General features: G+C 45.5%; 2 protein-coding genes across 2 annotated transcripts; one reads left to right on the top strand and one right to left on the bottom strand.

Annotated features, from left to right (window-relative positions):
* Positions 1-918: 918 nt before the first annotated feature.
* Positions 919-7,430, bottom strand: LOC106394452 (uncharacterized acetyltransferase At3g50280-like). The gene is made up of 2 exons (XM_048781106.1): positions 7,343-7,430; positions 919-2,427 (listed from the first exon to the last, which is right to left on the bottom strand). Exons 1-2 carry the CDS (start codon positions 7,428-7,430, stop codon positions 1,025-1,027), a joined length of 1,491 nt encoding a protein of 496 aa, XP_048637063.1. The 3' UTR covers positions 919-1,024.
* Positions 7,431-7,601: 171 nt separating this feature from the next.
* Positions 7,602-10,796, top strand: LOC106404203 (meiosis-specific protein ASY2). Its single transcript, XM_013844943.3, has 4 exons — positions 7,602-8,550; positions 8,624-8,758; positions 8,849-9,726; positions 9,816-10,796. Exons 1-4 carry the CDS (start codon positions 7,602-7,604, stop codon positions 10,794-10,796), a joined length of 2,943 nt encoding a protein of 980 aa, XP_013700397.3.
* Positions 10,797-16,340: the final 5,544 nt, after the last annotated feature.

The following is a 16,340-nucleotide window of genomic DNA, read 5'->3' as shown; positions in this document are numbered from 1 at the left end:
TTATTAAGGGTTATTGGTTGTTGTATTTTAATGGATTTGAAAATCTGAATTAAATCTAATGTTATTGGTTATGTGATTTTCAAATCTGTATTAAAATCATGTGTTATTGGTTTAATGGTTCATAAATTCTATATCAAATCAAGTGTTATTCAATTGTACGGATTTACTAATATATTTGATTTTATAATGGATTTTTTTGGATTTTTTAGTTAAAAATATAAAGAGTCAAATCCGAGGAAAAATCTCCGGATTTACATATTTTACTTAGATTTATAATACTATATAAATTTCTAAATCAATCAAAATATATAAACCAATAAGACAATCCAAGAGTGTTTAGTAAAACAGTACTGAAATGGGTAGAAGCTGAGGATAAAGTGTGAACATAGGTGGAAACAACACGAGAGCTGTTTTCAGCATATGTTGGCATGGTTTTGAATTAGGTTCTATGATTTTCTGGAAAGGGGTTGAAGAAAGACGAGAGAGAGAGACACACACACAACAAAAGAGTATCTCTTGTATAGAAACACATGATATGATGACCATGATTAGTTAGTGTTTTGTAAGAGATTAAACCACAACAAAAATCCATCCCCAAGCAAGCAACATGAGGCACATTAGATACTAACTTATGTCACTTGCAATAGATGTACCATTGTACTCTTCCACCGGCACATGCAGTTTATCACTCGTCGTATCAACATGAGGAGTCAAAGATAGATAGAAAAGCACTGAGATTTAGGCACCAAAACTAACCGCTATTATCGAGAGGAATGCTTAACAGCATATTTTTCTTGACAAACACAGGAGCTTAATAGGTTCTGACAAGAGTTTGTCAGATCGCTTAAAAATGATTTGTCTTTAGGTCATCAAGGACATTGTACAGATCAAAGCAAGAAGTTACAGAATTTCATTATGGAGTCAACTTACAGAATTTCATTACAATATTACATTGTTAAGATCATCAAACACAAGATTAATAAAAAAAAAAAAGGCAAACCGTTACGTTATTACATCAACTCCGTTACTTCTTCAACAAGTAACGCATAAACTCGTCGTCAGATTCAATCCCAGCCATCGTCTCCGGCGCCAACACCACCTCCAAATCAACGCTCCCGTTTCCATCCCTCCCCGGAAACGCAGATATCTTCCCGTCGTATTTATTCGCACGCCCGCTTCTTACCGCCACCGGCCTCCCCCACCCGAAATCATTATCGTACATCGGAAACCTCGGCGAGCTCCCCATAGTCACCGACGCTCCGTCGGGATTATTGAGAGGAAATCCCCCCGGATTCGCCTCCCAATCCGCCACAGCGTCTCGAATCTTCCCGTCTTGGTGAGCCGCCAAGCTCTGGTTGAGCCGATCGGCGGACCACCGGAGATCACGAGACAGAACTTCCCCCGCCGTCGCAAACGTCGGAACGCTCTGGATGGCGTTTCCGAAGTACTCCGGGTCAAGTTTCGGGCTCAGACGGTGGCGAACGTTCACAGCCAAACGAAACGTCGTCGTTTTGGAGCTCGGAAGCTTCCTCGCTCGAGTGATCGCTCGCCACAGCAAAGCGCATAGAGACTGAAACGACGAGATCTCCGTCGCGACGACGTCGTTTCTCCGTAACAAACTCTCCAACGTTTCGGTTGGTTTACCGTTAAGTTTATCTTTGCTTTGCCTCCTTAACACCTCAACGCCGTTCATCTCTCCGTTAACCATAGCTTTCAGCTCGAGAATCTGTTCCCTGCTGAAACTGAAGATCCGTTCCCGTAACGGCTCGTTCTCGATGAACGGCACCTTGGGCCCACCTTGAGGTACTTTGAGCACAGCTGCTGAAATTAAAACAGACTCCCGCGTAAAATCAGGATGACGTGTCACATTCCCAACTCCTCTCGACACCTCCGCGAACGTATTAATGAAATTCCACAGCGACGTTCCGTCAGTCACGGAGTGGTTAACGGAGAAACCGATGAAAACGCCGTCGTTTAGTTCCGTCACTTGAACGGCTAAGATCGGTCTGTTATGTCCCTCGTAACTCACCGTCCTGTCGTACGTGAAAAACTCCTTGACGACGTCAGGAACGTCGATTCCGCCGATCACGTCGCTGACGCGGACGGATTTCGCGGCGGCGGAGACGAAATCTGCTCCGGCGTCGTTGCAGGAGAGGAAGACGTGGCCGTCTTCGGAGGTGGAGAGGCGGCCGGCGAGAGGAGGGAAGTGGGAGAGGGTGAGAGACAGGGAGTGTTTGAGGTGGGAGAGAAGCGCGTGCGGAGGGAGATGAGGGCGCGTGAAGAGGCAGCCTTTCTGGATGTAGTGGCAAGAGAGCATGGGGAGGTCGGAGACAGAGAGCTTAAGGTCAACGAGCGTTGACTTTTGATCAGGGAAGACTCTGCTTCTTGAGATTACGGTTACAGAGTTCTCTAGAGAAGGCACTTTTGCTTACTCTGTTTTTAAGCTCTCAGTGTGATAATGAGAGTTATGTAGAGTAGAGACGATGTATTTATAGTTGGAGGATGGAGAGAAGAGTTTCATGAATCAGATCGATGATGATGTGTCTTTATTTCATTTCTTAATATTGAAATGGAGCTTAAGTTCAACTTGTGTCCCCTACTAAGATTCTCAAATCCAAAAGATTTTGTATGTGCATGTGTACAATTGTACAAAGATAAAAACATCTAAAACCACGTTCTTCGATCTCTGAGAGATTTGCATGGGGTATGTATACTAATTAAGTAGACTTGTTTGTAATGCACCTTTTGTATCGTTTGTCTTATATGAATTTACACAAACCATTATAAAGATTACTTGAAGATCAATCAACTTACAGATTATAAAGTAACTAGTATTTTCTCCCGTGCTATGCACGGGCATTATTAATTGTAAACATATATATTTTAATAAATATGTAAAATTTCCTACAATATGTATTATTTTATTTTTTAAACTCTAAAGAAACTTTATTAATAGAAACAGGGTTATTATTATAAGGGTTATTATTGATAAAGTTAAAGAAATAAATTATCTATTGTTTATATTTTACAACACTTCAATATAGACTCAACATATCAAGATAATAGATTGATTTCACTTTTTCAAAACCAAGAAAATATTAGTATTATAGATAAAATTCAGGAAAACCATAGCTCTTGTAAAAAACAATTAGATATAAACAATATTTTTGTAAAATATTGATGTTATCTCTTGTAGTTTTTTAGTTCTTCTCGATGTGTCATTGCAAGTTGTATATTTACGGATATCTACAGAATTAGATAACATTGTATAAGAAAAAATAAAATCAAATGTGTATATTACTCCTAATTCATAAAGTAAACAAAAATATTATCTCTATACAATTATAAAAACATGTATAAAATAAGGAAAACCAACCTGAGATTAGGCCTTGATCTAGAAAGTAGACATGAGATTCCTTTTTGTTTCCTCTACCACTTTGAGTTTCTTAAGCCCCGTTTGTTTTTGCTTCTAGTTATCACCACATTTTCCTTTTCTTCTTCTTGTGGTGCTTTTCAAGTTTATTAGTGAGCTTGTTACTTTCCTCTCTGGAATCATCACCATCAGAACAAATAAAAAATTTCAAGCATATCGCGAATTAATCTAGTCAGTTAACGGCAGTGACCTAATTTGTGTGATTTACCTTTTTTTATTATGATATCTGCATAAAAATATGTAGCTTTTACCAATATCCAAAAGAGAAAAAGGAAAGAAAAAAAAATCATAAGTAGGTTATAAAAGAAAAAAGGTTCATGAAAAAAAAAATCAACATGACATAAATTATGATTTAAGAATTGAGCAGTTGGAGCGTATTTAATTAGTTTCACTAACCTGAATTTTAACTTCATCTGCCAACTTCCCAAGATGTTCTTGTAAGAGTATTGCTGCCACTGCTTGGCCATCTGTCTTGTTGGAGATTGAATTTTCTTCAAACTCTGATAAAAAAAAAGTCAGTGGAGCAATTGCAGACTGAGAAGAACTGATAGCATCGTTAGTCAAATATTGTAAAGAGAAAGTCATAACGGTTTCAGATTTTGAGATCATGAAGTAGTGGGAGAGATATTATTGATTTTTATTTTATCTTTATTTATATGTTAAAATAATAGAAATCAGTTATTTTAAAAAATAACGGTTCTGTTACAAAGCTTTTTGTGAATTTGTATTTTTAATTTAAAATTTTAAATATATACCATGTGTCAGAGTTTTATTGCCCATAAAAAAATAAGAAAATTGTTAGTTTATATTTAGACTCCAGGAAAATAGGAGATGCAAAAAAAAAATTCATAAAAAATTTCTTTACCAATAATCGTAAAAGGTTGGTTATTTGTCTTTTTTTTAAAACTCCTAACGTGTTTTACTTTTCTGTATTTTTTTCAATTTTTTTTTAAATAGATTTTCCACATGTCAGCTTTAGATTGGTTATTCGACTTGCGCTTTAGTATATAAGAGATATCAATCAGAGAAAGCTTAGAGATGATTAGCAAGTGTGCTTAATTAAAACACTATAAATCACTCTGATAATGGGTTATCATTCTTAAATTACTGATCATATTCAACTGATGCAGTCTAGTTCCAACTGCTTATATAGGCTACTGTCATAATAACACTTTAAATCCTTTATATTTGATTGATTAGGGTAATGTAACGAACGAACAAAAATTACTGATCATTGCTTATATTCGAATTAACTTTGATATAAAGTGTCGGTTTATGCAATTATTACACGAAGATTCTGAGATTTTGTTATTATTATGATAGGTTCAAGTATACATATAAGAGGAATAAAGGGAAAGGAGTAGCTGGAATGTCTCTGGAAGAGTCAGAGGGTTTGCCGGGAAGAGATGAGGAGAGATTCTGAGTGAAAGAAAAGTTTTGCAGTTACAAGTTAGAGAAGAAGATATTTGTATTTTGAGAAGTATAAATAGTTGAGAGTATTGTTTAGTAGAGTATGGAAGATTACAATAGTGAAATCCTTAGTGATGAGCTAAGAGCTACTCAGGTGATAGAGTAGTAGAGGTACTCAGGTGATAGAGTCCTCCATTGTTGTAAATCTCGTGTGGATCATCAATATTCGGTATTATTCAGTAGATCCGATCTTTGATCCTAACATATTATTACAAACTGCCACTTGAAGTGATCTGGTTCGAACGCTTCTCCTTGGCCGTTGGATTGAGAATTCATCGTTTCTTTATCTCCAGCGTGCGGATAGTTTATATAACGTGCGTTTGGTTTTGTCTGTGAACTTGTGAACTTGTGATTAATTATCACACATGACATAAACAATTAGACACAAGTGTTTGACTCGAACGTTCTTGACGCCCCACAGCTGGTCTAATTTATAGTCGTCTAATTATTTGGACAAGTACCTCAACTTATTTTTTCCCTTCCTGATATATATATTACTTACTTAGATCTTTTGTATATACCCTTTTGTATATCCATCCACAATAAAATGAAATTATAAATATATAATTAGGTAGATAATGGTTTGATGATAGTTTCATTTTATGTGTGCAGCCCCATATTTGCTTTGAGATAACTTGTATATACCTAAATTGCTAAATAATGATAGTTGATTCAGATAGTAATTAGGTAAATATGGTAAGTACAAAACAAGAAGATTGAACGGAATGAACAATGCCAAATAGTCAGAACAAAAATTATTCATAATAAATACTATATGAATTTGATAATGACATCTAAAATGTGACTGTCTTATCAAAATTTCACATGTTTTTTTCTGAAAATATATACATGGTCTATAATAATACTAATAGATGAAGTTGACCTGGGTATCCATAATCAACCAGGATTATTTAAAACCATAATCAATCGGGATTTACTTATTAGTATATATGTGAAACTACTTTAAAAAATATTGCCTTATCGCTCGTCCTTTAGAAACTACTTAAAAAAAAACAGTAGTGTACATGTTAGAGCATTTTCTATATCGGTCACTATATTAAGGCGAAGCTCTGAGATCTACCACGTGCATGACAGGTTTATATTTCGAGCAAAGCTTTTATTTATATGTGCTCCACAAAAATGTGTGAATTTAAGTAAAATAATGGCTAATAGCTTAATAGTTTAATTTGTAGATAACAAGTCGATATATGCGCCATTTTGACAATTTGAACCAGCAAGATATGTATAAAATATTTTATACGAAAGTTCGTATTCTTCTTAGCTTAATGAACAAAATCTTGCAAATTAAAATGTTTTAAATTGTTTTGCTCTTCTGCCAAGAATATTGTGGTTTACAAATAAGCACTCGTGACTAATTTAACTCGACATAATTTGAGCAATTTTCTTGTAGCATCTATAGATTTTATTCATCCCATTCTTAGGGTACCGGTATCCAATAGATCGACGAAAACGACACAAAAGAAGACCACACCTCGGTCTCAGCCAAACGCCCGCGGATAAACAATCCCCAGAGGTAAACACTCCATAACGGATAAAAACCAAGTTAACCGAAAACATTAAAAGTACATTGTTTGATCGGAAAACGGTAATAAAAGGATGTGGGTTTAACGAAGACGTTTTATTATGGTCGGAGGAGACGTTCAATCGGTTACAAGAGAAGTAAAGAGAATGCGACAGAAGAGAAGCCGGCAACTCGAAGAGCTACCGGAAAAGTACAAATAACGGCAAGATGAAGCAAAGGTGAAAACCCTAATCTAGCCGCCAAGTGTTAGTCAGATGATTTCGGATCCCCTTCTCGTTTCTCTTCCTTCCCCTTATATAGTCCTCTGATGTGTCGTTCTTGACCTAGCTTAAGTCGTCTTCGTGGGCCTTCCTTATTGGGCCGAGAGGCCCGCATCCATCCGAGCGGTCGCTAAGCCGGATGCCTCTTGGTCGGCGTCGCTCGACTCGAGATACTGTAGAGACAAGCCGAGTAACCAACCGAATTAAGCCGATTATTCGAGCCATCGCTTTCCTTGGTCTGGGCCAGGCCTTCTATTCTTTGGGCCTTGCGGGATGATTAAATCCATCCTCTACAGTAAGTCCCCCCAGTCCATCGGTGAGCGGAGAGTCGACAAGCTCATGATGGATTCTGGAACTCGAAGGTTCGAAAGAATAGTAGTCCTGTCGGGAGTTTGAAACGATGGGTTGACGAGTCGCGGGAAGGCTGCGGTAGTGCCTTCTCTCGGGGTCGTTGAGTCTCAGGCTCCCAGATTTTGATCGGCAAATCCCGGCTAATTCACCGGTTTAATCGATCTTAGGATAACCGTTTGGTTAATTAAGATAAGAAGCCGGAAAGTCGCGGGAGTCGATGGGGTTTTTTGGGGGAAATTCGAGGCCCGTTTAGGCCCATTTAGGTTTAATAATGACACCTCGAACCTTTCCTCTTTTTCCCTTCACGAGTGTCTCGGGGAGTTGAAACGCCGCGAGGGTCCGCTGGGTATTTAGGGGGAATTTCGAGGCCCATTTAGGCCCGAATAGACCTAATGATGATGCCTCGAACTCCTCCCTCTCTTCTCCTTATAAATACGTGGATCCCCTTTCATTTCTTCAAGTTTCCTCCGCGATCAAAGGTACTTTCTCTCTCCTTCCTTTATCTCTCTAAGTGTTGTAACCTTCATTCGACGCGATCTCCACTATGTCATCGGTTCCGAGATTATCGAGGCGACAAAAAGGGAAATCGGTCGCGGCGACATCGACGCCGGCAAGGAATCCCGACGGAGGTCGTCTCGGGGATCTGGAATCTGCCCACCATGCGGCGATGATGGACACCGCCAATTTATCTCGTTCCCAAAGGCTTCTGGTCGCAGATGCTACGAGGCTTGCGAGGGAAGGGAATGAGAACGTCGCTGTTAGCGACGCGACGGATTGCGCGAGAGACGGGCAGAGCGGGGCGACGCCTGTCGACTCGGTTACTTTGAGAGCTCGCCCTATGGAGGGCGATCCTCCTGAGAATGACGATCCCGAAGCTGAGTTAGTCCCAACGACCTTCTATCCTGACGGGATTTTCGAGGAGCTTCCGAGGCTTCTACCCAACTTGCTTCGCCCTGCCTTCGTGGCTGGTCAAGACTGGGAGGGTGTAGAAGAGACTAAATCTACCCCGAGGAGCGTGAAGAAGGTTCTTCGATCCAAGGGCGCTACGGGCGTAACTTTCCTTATCCCCACGAAAGAGCAGAGACCTTGGTCTCCTCCGATCGGATATCAGACGGTATACGAGTCTTACTTCCAGGAGGACACTCGCTGTTGGTTCCCGATCCCGCGACTGATCACTGCGTACGCTAGGCGGCGAGACATCGCGATTAGCCAACTGTTGAACGGCTCGTTGCGACTGGCCGTCACCTTATCGATTTTAGCGGAGCAGATCGATATGCCGATGAGCGTCAGATCTTTCGAGGAGATGACCTCGATAACCGATATGAAGGACGGAACCTACTCGGTGAAAATGCGACCAAACTGTAATGTATGCGCCGGTCATCCGAACAAGACGCAGAATTGGCAGCGCTCTTACTTCTTTCTTAAATCCGACGTCTCGGCTTTCGAGGAGCCTCCTCAGGAGGACTATCGGGTTCTTTGGAATCGATCCTGTGGTAGAGTACCTTGTCGCGAACTACGTCTGACTTTGTTGTTCCTAATGAGATTCTCCTTTTCTTTTGTTCGCAGTTGGCCATCCTACGTCTCCCGTCTATCCCGAAGATTTCTTGAAGAGCGTTCAAGCCGTCGCTTTGCTTAGAATCTACCGTTGGTCTGAGATCACCGTCGAGAAGACCTACGAGCTTAAAGATCGGATTGCTCGAAGTGCGTTCTCTCGCCGTTTCTTGTATATATTTTTTTTTTGGCCGTATGGCTTGCTTGTCGCGTGCTAACCTCTCTGCCTTGTGTTTTCAGGAGGGTGGAGGTCAGATCTTCCAACAGTTCTTCCTATTCGCGCGAAGAGGCTGGAAATTTTTCCGAGAGATATCCAGAAACAAGTCAACGAGGCAAAGAGAATGGGAACTCTTCCAGACTTGAGCGCGATGCTTGCCGTTCAACTAGGACTGACTAGCGGGGGCGGGCCCTCGACGGCTGTCCCTCGCGCTAGCGAGGTTCCTCCTTCCGGTGCTGCGAGTGCGAAGAAAAGTAGGAAGAGGAAGAGGGGTGTCTCGGGAGCCGAGGAGAACGCCGAGGAGGCGAGCGGCGTCCCCCCTTCCGGTGATCTTCAGAAGAAGAAGAAGAAGAGGAAGAAGACCAAGAGGTCTGTTGAGGCTCAATCGGAGGGCCCCGAGGAGCCGACTGGTACTGAGGAGGAAGACGAAGAAACTCGGCCTGAAGAGGAGGTTTCTGAGGCCGAAGTCTCGAGAGAGCGAGATGATGCGAGGGAAGCAGATGGATCTGAGGCTTCCCTTAACGCCGCCATCCCGGATGGTTCCGACGAAGATAGTGGTGAGTCGCCGCTTTTGGTGAGAAGGCACAACGACGAGATCGACGATGACGTGCGATCTCCTGTTCTGACGCTTCCTAGCGAGGAGACTCCGGCTATCACTGGGGCGGGGGCCGTTCAGACCGGCACGTCTCCTCGCGGCTCTGCTATCTTAAGGAGGGCTCCCGGGATTAACTTTCCGGATAAGGTCTCTTTCCACTACGAAGGGCCGGCCCCTCTGGCGTACGTTCCCGAGAAGTGCGGGGAGCTTCTTCGTCAGCTTAGAGGGAGGGCAAAATCCCTTCCTGCCGTGAGGGACCTCATCTTCGGGGATGAATACGAGGAGGCTGCGAGGGCAAAGCTGCTGGTAAACACTTCGACCTCTTCCCCTTCTTGTTGCATTACTTGTTGTCTCTTTCTCTTTCTCTTATGATTTTCATCTTCTTGTTCGTCTAGGGAGACGGCGCGATGAACGTCGTGATTGATAAGTACGACACTGCCCTGAAAGGAGTCTCGACTGAACTTGAGCTGGCCAAGAAGGAACACGCGGAGAAGGAGGAAGCTTCTGCTCGTCAGCTGAGTACATCAAAGGCTAACGTCGAGAGGCTCAACGGGATGGTCACTCGTGCGATGGCTCGAAGGGACGAACTCAAGGCCGACTTGGTGGCATCTCGCGGGATTATCCATGAACTCGAGCAGAAGAACGCTGAGCTCGAGGGCGAGAAAGCTTCGCTCGCTGCATCTCATGAAAGAGAGATGAAGCGCCTTAGAGATTCCAGGATCTTGGAAGTGACAAAGGAACGAGGAAGGGTTGAGGCCGAGATGTCTGCAAAGGCTAACCGTCGCTTCGCCAGGATTCGCTCCCGAGAGGAACGTCGAAGCCTTTACGACAAGGCTCGGTTGCTTCATAGCCAAGCTTTTGGGACCAGAAAATGCCTCGAAGCCTTGAAGAGGGCTGGGAGCGACATCCTGCAAGCCACGATCGATCTTTTCGCGGAGCAAGAGAAAAAATACGAGCAGGAGGCCGAGGAGCTCAAGGTTGGTGAGATACCCGAGGTGGATCTCACGCTTTCTCCTCTTATATTGGATTCCCAGTTTGTGGATGCTCGTATTTTGGCGAGTCTTGATCCCTACGGGTCCAATGCCGGTCTGATCGACCCAGAGACCGCAGCAAATCTTGTTACTCCGCCCTCTGATCCAATCGACGGGCGCCGCGACGAGCCGACGCCTTTTGTAGAGGGTTCTTCGGCTGCGTTTGAGGGGGAGACGCCTAATCGGGGGACCAATGCTGCTGAAGACGGTGGTCCTGTCCTCGTGCTCTCGGATACTTCGGCTGAAGGGTCTCGTCGAGGTAATGAGGAGGTTGCTCGCGAGTCGAGTGTCAGGGCTTCGGAGCTTTCTGCCCTCAACGATCGTGAGAGCGACCGAGAGGATTAGCGTCTCTTGTATGTTGTTTTCTTTTGAGTCTTATATGACTCATTGTTGTAGTTTTTTTTTGAACCTTTGCCCTCGAGGCTTTTGTTTTGCTGTTTTCTCGCTATCTCGAACTCTTTTGGTGATTTGGACTGATTTACTTTAGATTTGTCTATCAAAATCGTGACTTCTCAAGATTTGAAGTGACTCTGCTTGTTCGGTGTAAATGTTGTTCGAGATGTCGAATCATTATAATTTTAAACTTGTTATGACTTTGTCTCGATTGACCTCTTTGAGTCGCGACCGTTTGCCATTTTGAGTTTAAATTGTTAATTAAGAGTTTTCGACTTTGACGGTTCCGAGTCGATCCCAATGTAATTTTCAAGCGTTTGGTTGGCCAGACCTTACTTAGTTAATTATAGGATGAATCGGAGTCATTGTCTCGGCCGTGTTGGTTTAGGTCGCAACGCGGTCGATCCCGTGAATACATGTCTGATCAGGACGTATTCAATCGTGGGATGCGAGTGCCGATACGTTTGTTCGAGGAGCCGGGGCGTGCTCGAGTAGGCATCGCTTAAGTGATCGTCTGCTTCGGAGATCGATTCCTCGGGGAGGGTTTTTATATTTTTTTTTATTTCGGCTGGACCCTTTTTCTTTGGGCTGCCTACGTATCCCTTTGCGGGAATCAAGCCATTCGTAGTTCTTAGATTGCGAGTGAAAGTGGCCTTTGTGGCGCATTCACTCGATTTTTTTTTTTTTTTTTGGGTAAAAGCGGCCTTTATGGCGCTTTTACTCGATTAGTAGATTGCGAGTGAAAGTGGCCTTTGTGGCGCATTCACTCGGGTTTGTGTTTCCAGGCTAAGGGTGGAAAAGGCGGAGATGTTTGGAGTTCCAGGCTCTCGGTACTGCTTCGCCTGTCGAAGTCTCGAGGCGGTATACTCCTGGCTTGATGACTTCGACTATCTTGTATGGTCCCTCCCAGTTGGCTCCGAGCTTGCCGGCCTTCCACTCCTTAGTGTTTTCGAAGACCTTTCTTAAGACGAGGTTGCCCATTTCGAGAGGGCGCGACTTGACCTTTTTGTTGTAATAGCTCTCGATTTGATGCTGGTAATTCTGGATGCGGAGTAGCGCTTGGTCGCGCTTTTCCTCGATATCGTCGAGTGCATCTAGGAGCATGTCGCGGTTGATTTCAGCGTTCTGTGGCATTCGCGACCGGCGTAGGCTCGTCACGTTCACTTCTGCGGGAGCCATCGCCTCGATGCCGTAGGCCATTGAGAAGGGCGTAGTTTTCGTCGCTCCGCGAGGAGTGGTTCTATGGGACCACAGGACACCATCTAGTTCGTCTGCCCAGCATCCTTTCTTTAAGTCGAGTCGTTTCTTCAGACCGTCGATGATGGTCTTGTTCGTCGATTCGGCTTGACCATTACTTTGCGGGTTTCTCGGCGTCGACATGTTGAGTCGTATGCGCCATCTGTCGCAGAAGCCCTTGAAGTGATGCGAGATGAATTGCGAACCATTGTCCGTGATTATCTCGTATGGGAGCCCGTGTCGGCAGATTATGTTCTTCCAGACGAAGTGTTGTACCTCCTTGTCGGTTATGCTGGCATAGGCTTCGGCTTCAACCCATTTGGTGAAGTAGTCAGTGAGGACCAGGATGAACTTCTTTTGTCGAGATGCCGGCATTGGACCAATGATGTCCATTCCCCATCTCATAAATGGATATGGAGCAGTCAAGGTGTGGAGAAACTCCGTTGGGCTGTGTATGGTTTTGGCGTGGCGCTGGCACTTATCGCACTTGCGCGCGTATGTCTCGCAATCGGCATTCATGGTTGGCCAGTAGAATCCGAGGTTTTTAACTTTTAGTGCGAGAGCTCGCCCGCCCGAGTGGTTGCCTGCTGCTCCTTCGTGTGTCTCGGCCATGACGAGTCTCGTCTCGTCGCCGGCGATACATTTGAGTAGTACCTTTGATGCAGTCCATCGGTGTAGTTCTCCGTCTAGGACGACGTAGTGCGTGCTGCGTCTTTTCAGTCGCCGGGCATCCCATTTTTCGACGGGCAGTAAACCCTCCGCGAGGTAATCGATGAGTTCCTTGCGCCAATCTGTTGAGTGATCATCTGGCGAGGGGGATTCTACTTCGTCAATGTCCATCGCGTCGTTGATCGCTGCTATAATCGCGGCCTGTTCTGCCTTCGTATCGATGCTCGGTTTCTCGATTTTATGGATCGGGATTGTCCTTTTGACCTGGTCGTGTAACTTGCTTCCCAGAGCGGCGAGGGCGTCGGCACAAACATTTTCTCCGCGAGGAACCTTCGTGAGTTCGAAGAACTCGAAGTCTCGCGTGAGGTCTTGGACGAGTTTGAGGTAGGCGTCCATCCTGTCGTTGCGGACGTCGTAATCACCGAGGTACTGGCTTACGACGAGTTGAGAATCGCAGTAAGCGCTGATTCGCTTTGCTTTCACCGCCTTGGCGAGACGGAGCCCCGCGATGAGGGATTCGTACTCAGCTTCGTTGTTTGATGCCGCGAAGCCGAAGCTGAACGACTGCCGGATTAGTTCTCCTGTTGGTGATTGCAATTGCACTCCTGCTCCTGATCCTTTACTCGTGGATGACCCGTCGACGTGGAGGATCCAGTTTACGTTTGGTAGGATGAGGTCTTGTTCCAGTTCTGGCGTCAATTCGATCAAGAAGTCGGCAAGGACTTGTGACTTTGCTGCTGTTCGATTTTTGTAAACGATATCATGTTCGCTTAGCTCCATCGCCCATTTGGTCAACCGTCCCGATTGGTTGGTATTCTGCAGAACCGTTCTGAGTGGTTGGTTGGACAGTACTTCGATCGTGTGCGACTGGAAGTAGGGTCGCAATTTTCTTGCCGAGGTGACGACGGCCAGGGCCATTTTTTCTAGTGTTGGATATCTCGTCTCGGGCTCCGTCATTCTTTTACTTGTGTAAAAGATTGGTTTTTGTTCTCCCCTGTCTTCTCGAATTAATACGCTGCTGACGGCGGAGGATGTAACGGCGATGTAGAGAGACAGTGTGTCGCCGGCTTCTGGCTTTGATAGAACGGGTGGGGTCGTGAGATAATGCTTGAGTTGATTGAACGCCTCCTCGCATTTTTCATCCCAGAGGAACCTTTTGTTTCCCCTTAGTAGCTCGTAGAAGGGAAGACACTTGTCGGTCGATCGCGAGATGAACCTGTTGAGAGCTGCGATGCGTCCCGTTAGTCGCTGCACTTCGCGGCTGTTTTTCGGGCTTGGAAGGTCGAGAATCGCTGAGATCTGCTTGGGGTTGGCTTCTATTCCTCGCTGAGTAACGATGTAGCCGAGGAATTCTCCGGAAGTGACACCGAAGGTACATTTGGCCGGGTTGAGCTTCATCCCATAGTCGTTCAAGATCTTGAAGCAGTCGCGCAAGTTATTGAGGTGGTCGTCGGCCTTGAGTGATTTGACTAGCATATCGTCGATATACACTTCCATGGTATTGCCAAGTTGGTCAGCGAACATTCGATTAACGAGTCGCTGGTAGGTCGCACCGGCGTTCTTTAGCCCGAAGGGCATCACCTTGTAGCAATAGGTCCCTCTGTCGGTGATGAATGCCGTCTTCTCGCGATCGTCGGGATGCATCAGGATCTGGTTGTAGCCTGAGAAAGCGTCCATGAAGGTTAAGAGTTCGTTGCCAGCGGTTGACTCGACGAGACGATCGATGTGAGGGAGTGGGTAACTATCCTTTGGGCACGCCTTGTTGAGGTCCGTGAAATCGACGCATATGCGCCATTTGCCGTTCTTCTTCTTGACGACGACCGGGTTGGCTAACCACTCGGGGTATCGGACTTCTGTAATAAAACCCGCGTCGAGGAGCCTGTCGACTTCGTCGTTCACTGCTTTAGATCTTTCCGGACCGAGTTTGCGTCGCTTCTGTCGGATGGGTTTGAACGTGGGGTCGACGTGCAGTTCATGGGATGTAACTGCGGGGTCGATCCCCTTCATGTCGGAGGTCTTCCAGGCGAACGTTGAAGCGTTGTCTTTGATGAAAGAGATGATCTTTGAACATAAGTCGTCGGACAGGTATACGCCCACTCGGATGATTTTTGTTGGGTCGGATTCATCAATTGCGACTTCTCGAACTTCCTCTTTCTGGGGGTATATCTTGTGGAGTGGTTTGCTGACGGAGTTGACGAGGGAAGCCTGTTGCTGCATCTTTACAGTTGCAATCAGCAGTTCTCTCGCGGCTTGTTGATCTCCCCGTATCGTCTGTGTTTTTCCGTCTTTGCCGGGAAACTTGACGCATTGATGGTACGTCGAGGGAACGGCTTTCATGGAATGCAACCATGGTGTTCCGAGGATGGCATTGTATGGTGCTTTGGCTCGGATGACGGAGAACTTGACGGTACGGGTTATACCACCTGCGTATACTGGGAGACGAATTGTTCCGATCATTTGCTCCGAGGCTCCGTTGAAGCCGGTGAGTGTGCGAGAGGAAGGCTTCATATCTCTTAAATCGACTCCCATTTTATCGAGTGTGTCGCGGAAGATGAGATCGACTGAGCTGCCTGTATCGATAAGTACTTTCGCGACTAGGCACTCTCCGATGTCGAGATCGACGAGGAGGGGGTCGTTGTGCGGCATGTGGATACCCTTGGTATCTAGTGCCGAAAAAGTGATCTGGTGATCATTTTCGACTGGAAGTGGCCACTTCTTGGAAGTGGTGGCTTGTCGCTTATAGTCTTTGACGGCTCGAACTGAATCGCCGCAAGGAGGCGATCCTCCCATTATGACGCTAATGTTTGGCGTGCGGGTAGCTCGCAATGATTCGAGTTGCTTCCTTAAATCGTCGGTTGTGTTCTCGAACTGAGGAGCTTCCGCGGGCTTTTTCTTTTTTGACTCGAGACGTCGTCGCAGATCGGACTTCTTCGAACGGTTTAGTTGGATTCGCAGGTCATCGGCCTTTGAATTGAGCTGGTCGCGAAGGTCGCCGTCTTCACCTATTCTCCTGGCGCTAGATTTTGAGATGGTTGTGCGGAGGTCGGCGCTTCCCACGTGTTCGTTTGTAGCGCTCTTTCGCTTCAATAGTGCGCGCAGGTCTTTATCTGTTGTCGGGGAAGTGAGAGATTGCTCGACTTTGCTGTTCAGTTTGTCGCGTAAATCTGATTGCATTGTCGAGGAGTCGTCGTCAGAAGAGTCACAAGGGCGAGAGAGTATGACTTCCACTCGTCGCCGGCGACGCGGATGTTCGTCTTCTGATGAGTCGTTGGCGGGGCCGACGTTGTTGACAGTAGTGCGCTCAGGGCTCGCTCTTTCCTCGCTAGGGGCCGTGTTCTGCTGAGACTTCTGTGCCTTCTTCTCCTTGTTCTTACTCCAACTTTTGGTGTTTTTCGGTGTCGTTGGAGAGGTGGGCATTTGAATTGTCCCGTTGGTAATTCCGTCGAAAAATTGCCCGATGAGGACTTTGCACTCTTTCGTATCATGGGAATCCCTTTTGTGGTAGAGGCACCATTTCTTTGGCTCCTCAGAGTTTGAACTCGCTGGTTCGGACGACTTTGTTTGCTTCGAGGCGGAGTCTCGATCCCAGTG

The sequence above is a fragment of the Brassica napus genome, chromosome A5 (assembly GCF_020379485.1).
Source record: "Brassica napus cultivar Da-Ae chromosome A5, Da-Ae, whole genome shotgun sequence".
NCBI classification, from domain to species: Eukaryota; Viridiplantae; Streptophyta; class Magnoliopsida; order Brassicales; family Brassicaceae; genus Brassica; species Brassica napus.
Note: the sequence above shows the minus strand (reverse complement) of the source record. Positions and strands in the feature narration are given on the sequence as shown.